Source organism: Tripterygium wilfordii, chromosome 3, assembly GCF_013401445.1.
Source record: "Tripterygium wilfordii isolate XIE 37 chromosome 3, ASM1340144v1, whole genome shotgun sequence".
NCBI lineage: Eukaryota > Viridiplantae > Streptophyta > Magnoliopsida > Celastrales > Celastraceae > Tripterygium > Tripterygium wilfordii.
Genome location: NC_052234.1, coordinates 8,446,291 through 8,453,025, shown reverse-complemented (window position 1 = coordinate 8,453,025; position 6,735 = coordinate 8,446,291). Strand labels below are relative to the sequence as shown.

At 40.5% G+C, this 6,735-nt stretch overlaps 1 protein-coding gene across 1 annotated transcript; it reads left to right on the top strand.

The window, feature by feature from the left end:
* The first annotated feature begins 2,169 nt into the window (after window positions 1-2,169).
* LOC119988508 lies at window positions 2,170-5,016 on the top strand. Its single transcript, XM_038833571.1, has 3 exons — window positions 2,170-2,517; window positions 2,637-4,174; window positions 4,269-5,016. Exons 2-3 carry the CDS (start codon window positions 2,655-2,657, stop codon window positions 4,579-4,581), a joined length of 1,833 nt encoding a protein of 610 aa, XP_038689499.1. The 5' UTR covers window positions 2,170-2,517; window positions 2,637-2,654; the 3' UTR covers window positions 4,582-5,016.
* The last annotated feature ends 1,719 nt before the right edge of the window (window positions 5,017-6,735 follow it).

The following is a 6,735-nucleotide window of genomic DNA, read 5'->3' as shown; positions in this document are numbered from 1 at the left end:
GACCAGAAGAGGGCCCAAAACGACGACAACATCCACCGTTTTCAAAACTTCAGATCTCCACACTCTCTTTACGCAACAAACAAAGCAATCGAATCTCCTCCTTCAGGAAAGAGGAGCAGCGATGGCGACTCTCCATAAATTCAAGCTCCTCGCCACGCAGTGCGCGGTAGCTGCAAGCCCCACGCATAGTCCATCGGCGAGCCCCGTATTCCACGTCCGCCGTCGCCGAAAGACTCTAAGGATGCTACTATCCCGCCCCGCCGATCGCCATCGAATTCCTAACCGTGACGACTCTACCGACCTCGAGGAAGTCTCCAGAGATAAGCCGGAGAAGAGAGTACGCCGTAAATTGAAGGAATTGTTCGTATCGTCGCCGCCATTAGAAGATAATGCCTCGGGGAGTAACCGCAGAGACGAAAGGGAAGTCTTATTACCATCGGCTTCCGCAAATTCCGTCGGCGGAAGCCCAGCGACTCGACGAGGCGCATCCGGCTCGCTCAGGCCGGTATCGGCTACGTTTCGGTACAGATTACTGAGAAGAGCGTGGCGACCGATGCTTGTCACCATCCCTGAGTAGCCCAGCTCCGAAAATGTACGGATAATTCGATAATTTTGTTTTTAATTTTATTTTTAGTTTGTGTATTATTAATTAATTTTCCCTTTTTAAAAAACATTTTTCCAAATATATGGATGCAGAGTGATGAATCTACTAATGTATTGGGTGCTGCATAAATAATGGATTAAGTTAATTCTACACATTTTAATTCCTTCAAAATTAAATTTCATATGAGAATCACGAGTAGATTAGATAACATTCATGTGTGTAGTATCTCATTAAAATTTCGAGTTCGAGTCTTCGAGCGTCCCCATCTCATTTCTCATGTATTCAAAATAAATTTATGAAAATTTAAATCGCAAAAAAAGAAAATCAATTGTGGCAATAATTTTGTCACCATGGAATGATGTGATTTTTCAAATATGTTTTGGCTTAATTTGTATAAAATTTAAGACTGGTGGGGCAGGATAGGGTAGAATGAGTGAAGAAGATGCCATAAACACCAAGGGACAAAGATATGAGTGTGCACAGAAGCATTTTTTATGTGCAGAAGTCTGTCTGTCTATCTCTCTCTTGCAGCTTCCATGTGTTAGTGTTCCAGACAAGTACCATGATACAAACATACACAAACTACCATATTTTCTCTTTAGGCTTTGTATGTATATCTATATGTTGATTAATACATAAGTTTGTCTTCACATTCTTGGGGGGTTCTTCTAATGATGATGTTGAGCACAATAAACAGAGTGTAATCATACACTTTGAAGACACATCAGCAACTAATTGCTACTTTTGTTTTCATTTGAATATTATATTAAGTTTTTAGTCTTAAACAAGAGTGCTTAAGAACATTGATTAAAGGGTTAAATGTTTGTCATTTCCACTAGAAAACATTTTTTTGTGATTAAAGTATTGTATATCCCTCAAAAGTATTATAAATAGAAGGACCTCACTCTGAGAAAGGGGGATATTTTCAATCAGGACAGTACCAATAATAAGCTCTCCCTATTTTTCAATTTCTCACTCTAAGTCTGCCATCGGACAACCACCAAACACGACACATAGCTACGCTCAATGCAAAGGAGCCCTTGGCACTCACTTGATCACACTCTACACAGAGTTGCTCATCATACCCTATTGGTTACACTCTATAAGAAGGTGCTCCTAGCATTTCATTGATCACGCTTAATAGGGAAGTTAGACTACCTTACACAATATCATTTTTATGATTTAACTTTATTATGATAAATTTGATTACTTAAGCATGAGAGGGTCGATTGCTCTGTCATTGACATTTCCTCAACCACGTTTCAGAAGGGTGCTTGTCATGTAGACTACCTCTCCAGTTGACATCAACATATAGAACATCTTGACGTACTTGACATCGACATGTAGATTACCTTTCACCTAGGAAGCACTGACTCGGCAAAATCAGTGTCGAGTCCACGTCCCCCGCGTGGGACTCGCCGAAACGCGGCTTCGACGCGCGTTGACCGCGTCTCCACAGTTGGATCAACAGCGACTCACCTTCGACGCGGGAGAGACGTGCGACTGACTCATTTTTTACACAAATTTCACAGTTTCACACAACAAAATCCCTAACCTTCATCGCCACTTCTCTGCTATCTGCTTCGGCTTCTTTGGTGGTTTGGTGTGGCTTCTCTGCTGTGGGTCGACTATGATTTCTGGTTTCCCATCTCCATCCTCTGCTTCGACTTCTCTGGTTGGCGCGACTTCAACTGCGGTTTGGCTTCCCATCTTCGATTTCCACTTCTCTGGTTCGCTCGACTTCTCTGGTTGGTGCTACTTCGACTGCGGTTTGGCTTCCCATCTTCGATTTCCACTTCTCTGGTTCGCTCGACTTCTCTGGTTGGCGCGACTTCTCTCTCTGGTTGGATTATCTGCTTCCAATTTGACTTCGATTTGTGCTATACTGCTATCTGCTTCAATTTCGACTTCAGGTATCAGATTAAAGTATTAAACATCTTCTCTTATATGCTTCGATTTCCCATCCACCCTATTATTCTCCACTCTCTGCCGACTATGCATAATTTTATTTTTTTTATATTATGCTTTGCAGTTCTGCCTTTTAATTACAATGAGTTCCAGTGGTAATTCTTCAGCCACAGTAGGGAGTAGTACTGATGGGAAAAAGGGAGGAAATGTGAAGTTTGAATGTAAATATTGCCATAAAAGTTATGTGGGATCTTATTCCCATGTGTTAGCTCATCTACTTAAGATCAAGGGACAAGGAATAGCTACTTGCAATTTTGTGACTCCTCAAGCTAAATTTGAGATGCAAAAACTTACTGACGAAGCTGAACATTTGAAGAGGTCGAAATCTTTGTCTATCCCACTACCACCTACTTCAAATCCACCTGGTGGAATTTCACATATGGGTGGAAGTTCACTTATGCCGGATGTTCAATTGAAAAAAAGAAAGGGTGTTAATGATTTAGCTGTGGCAAAAGCTTTCAATAACGAAGCTCGAGAACAGTTGAGGGGTGAAATTGCTAGGATGTTCTATTCCTCTGGATTGCCATTTCACTTGGCTAGAAATCCTCACTATATAAATTCCTACACATTTGCATCCAACAACAACATTGCTGGCTTTATTCCACCCGGTTATAATGCATTGAGGACTACACTCCTTCAGAGGGAGAGGACAAATATTGAAAGGTTGTTAATGCCAATCAAAGATAGTTGGAGTGAAAAAGGTGTAAGTATTGTCTCTGATGGATGGGGGGATCCTCAAAGAAGGCCACTCATCAATATTATGGCGGTCACAGAGAGTTCTCCAATGCTCTTAAGAGCTGTCAATTGTGAAGGTGAAATTAAAGACAGGTTCTTTATTGCCAATTTGTTGAAAGAGGCAATAATGGAAGTTGGATGGAGAAGTGTGGTTCAAGTTGTTACGGATAATGCCCCGGTATGCAAGTCTGCAGGGTTGATCATTGAGTCACAATTTCCTCACATCTTTTGGACACCTTGTGTAGTGCACACTTTAAATCTTGCTTTGAAGAATATTTGCGCACCCAAGAATACCAAAGCTAACCAAGTTGCTTTTCATGAGTGTTGTTGGATTAGTGAACTTGCAGAGGATGCGGTGCTGGTAAAGAATTTTATTGCCAATCATTCTATGAGATTAGCTTTGTTCAATAGATTTGTGCCTTTAAAATTGCTCTTTGTTGCTGAAACCAGATTTGCTTATGTGATTGTGATGTTGAAAAGGTTTAAGCTTATCAAGCGTGGTCTGAAAGAGTTGGTTCTCTCTGATGAATGGGAAGCATATAGAGAAGATGATGTTGGAAAGGCTCAAAATGTGAAGGAAATAATTTTGAATGATCTTTGGTGGGACAAAGTTGAGAGAGTCATTTCTTTCACTAATCCAATATATGAGATGCTTCGGTGTACTGACACAGACAAGCCTACACTTCATTTGATCTATGATATGTGGGATTCCATTATTGAGGGAGTAAAGGCATCTATATACCGCTTTGAAGGAAAGGAGCTTACCGAAGAATCAAGCTTTTATTCCATTGTTCATTCCATTCTAGTTGGTAGATGGAACAAGAGTAATGCTCCATTACATTGCTTGGCACATTCTTTAAATCCAAGGTAAATTTCTTTTTTCTAAGATTACAAATTCCATTATTCAAATGTCCTAGATTATCTGTCACTTTTTTTTATAAATTTCCATTCTATTTTATAGGTATTATAGTAAGGAATGGATTAATGGTGCTCCAAATCGTGTTCCTCCACATAAGGATCAAGAAATTTCAAATGAGAGGAACAAATGCTTGATGAGGTATTTCCCAAATGATGAAGAAAGGACTAAGGTAACCGTGGAATTTGCTAATTTCTCTGCCTTTATGGGTATTTTTTCATTATATGATTCTATGAAGGATCGAGCATCACTTGATCCAAAAGCATGGTGGGTTATATATGGGGCTTCCACTCCTAGTTTACAATCACTAGCGCTGAAAGTACTTGGTCAACCCTCATCTTCATCTTGTTCAGAGTGAAATTGGAGCACATATTCCTTCATTCATTCCATGAGAAGGAATAAGATAGTACCACAACGTGCTGAAGATTTAGTGTTTGTACACACTAATCTTCGTCTTCTATCGAGGAAAAGTCATCAATATATGACAGGGGAGTCTAAGATGTGGGATATTGGCAGAGATTCTTTTGATTCTATGGATGGTGCAGGTATCCTGGAGGTGGCTAACCTCTCTCTTGATGAACCTGAAATGGAAGGAGTTCTTTTTACAGAAAATGTTGATCACGTTGATGAAGAAGAAGAAGAAGTTTCTCAACATTAATCCATAACTACTAGTATATTATGTAATTTTCAAATGTGAACAATACTCTATAATTGGTGTAATAATCGACTTTTATTACATTTGAAGTAGTACAATATGTATGGAGTATTTATATTACATCTTACAATTCTATAATATGTATATAAAAAAATATATAAATATTTTTTCTTTGCCGAGTCCCCTCGCACTCACATGCAGGATTCTTTGAGAATTTGCGAATCCCTGCGTCCCCGCACCCGCTTCCCGTGTCCCCGCATCCGAGTCGGTGCTTCGTAGCCTTTCACAATCGAAATTGACATATAGAGCACCTTGACATCCTCGACATCAACAAATAGATCTTCTCGACGCACTCAACATCTACATGTAGACTACCTTCCCAATCGACAAAAAAACTATAGATCGCCTCGATGCACTCGACAACGATTTTAGACTACATCACCTGATTGATGTAAATAGGTATAAACTGTAGTTGACATACTCTACGCGGTGCTCTTTATGGAGGCTCTACGCAGCCCTCTCCACAGAGGCTCTCCCATGAGTATTCTACACGATGCTCTCTCTTGGAGTACTCTTCGTGACGCTCTCCCCGAAGGACTCCATGCGATGCTCGCTATAGAGGCTCTCTCCGGAGTATCGTACGCGATGCTATCTATCGAGGCACTTCTCATAACACTCTATGCCACCTTTAGTCTATATAGACGCTTCGTAGCACTCCCCTTGTCATGCGCGCGAGTGAACTCTCTCCACTCTCTCTTGTTCTTTGCCTACTTCTAATACTAACTTGACTATCGGAGGTCCATTGGTCGGCACCCCTGGTGTCGAGGACTAATCGACTGTCGCCTCATTTCTGCTTTTTGTAGGTTGTTGAAGGCTCCATCGACACATCATCAACATCTATTCGATTGTAGATTTTTATCTTCTACAATGGTGCAACTAAAGTACCTGAGATGAGAGACAATTCCAGATTTACTGGGCCTTTGGTCGATTATTTCTTGTTTGAAAAGAAATTTATCTTTAGGATGTTCCGCTTCATGACTAATTCACGAGGGGAAGGGAGGAGTGTTCATGTTCGTCTTAGTGTGACTAACTCGCAAAGGGAAGGGGGGAGTGCACCAAATTATTTTCTAAAAGTCTTTAAAAATAATATATAGATGTATTTGTAATAAATCTGGGCCCCCTTGGGCCTCCCCCTAAAAGGCCTAATAAGGGGAGAGAGGGCTTGCTTCTATATACAGGCACTTTGCCTGGTTTTTTTAACCGAAGTGGGACATAAGTCCTAACACTCCCCCGCACTCATGGACTGGGTATCAAAGCCCAAGGCCCAACGAGTGGACTTCTTATCGGGGACTAGCGCACACCTGCTCCGATACCATGTAATAAATCTGGGCCCCCTTGGGCCTCCCCCTAAAAGGCCTAATAAGGGGAGAGAGGGCTTGCTTCTATATACAGGCACTTTGCCTGGTTTTTTAACCGATGTGGGACATAAGTCCTAACAGTATTTTAATATTTTGAAAATGATAATGTATTTTTTCTTTGAAAATCAATTAAATTCATCCGTCAAACAAATTTAAGTTAACAATTTTCTATATTTATAATTTTCAATAAGAATTTAAAATCACTTATATTTTACATTTAGATAAACTAAATGGTGCACCTATTTGAAATCCAAGCTCAAACACATCAAAGATATTGTCCGCTCTAGGTCACAGACTCACAGGATTTTGTTCTTCATAGGGCGTCTCCATTGGTTCTTAGGCTCATAAAAAGCGTCATTGGGTGCAAAGCGATAGTAATGGACCCACACAAGGATATAGTCCTCTTTGGTCCAATAAATGACCTGACTCCCTAATTTGT

Excerpts from the sequence above, each read along its gene's own strand:
- LOC119988508 (XM_038833571.1), top strand. The coding sequence starts at position 2,655 with ATGAGTTCCAGTGGTAATTCTTCAGCCACAGTAGGGAGTAGTACTGAT. Across the intron at positions 4,175-4,268 it reads GCACATTCTTTAAATCCAAG|GTATTATAGTAAGGAATGGA; the intron begins GTAAATTTCTTT and ends TCTATTTTATAG.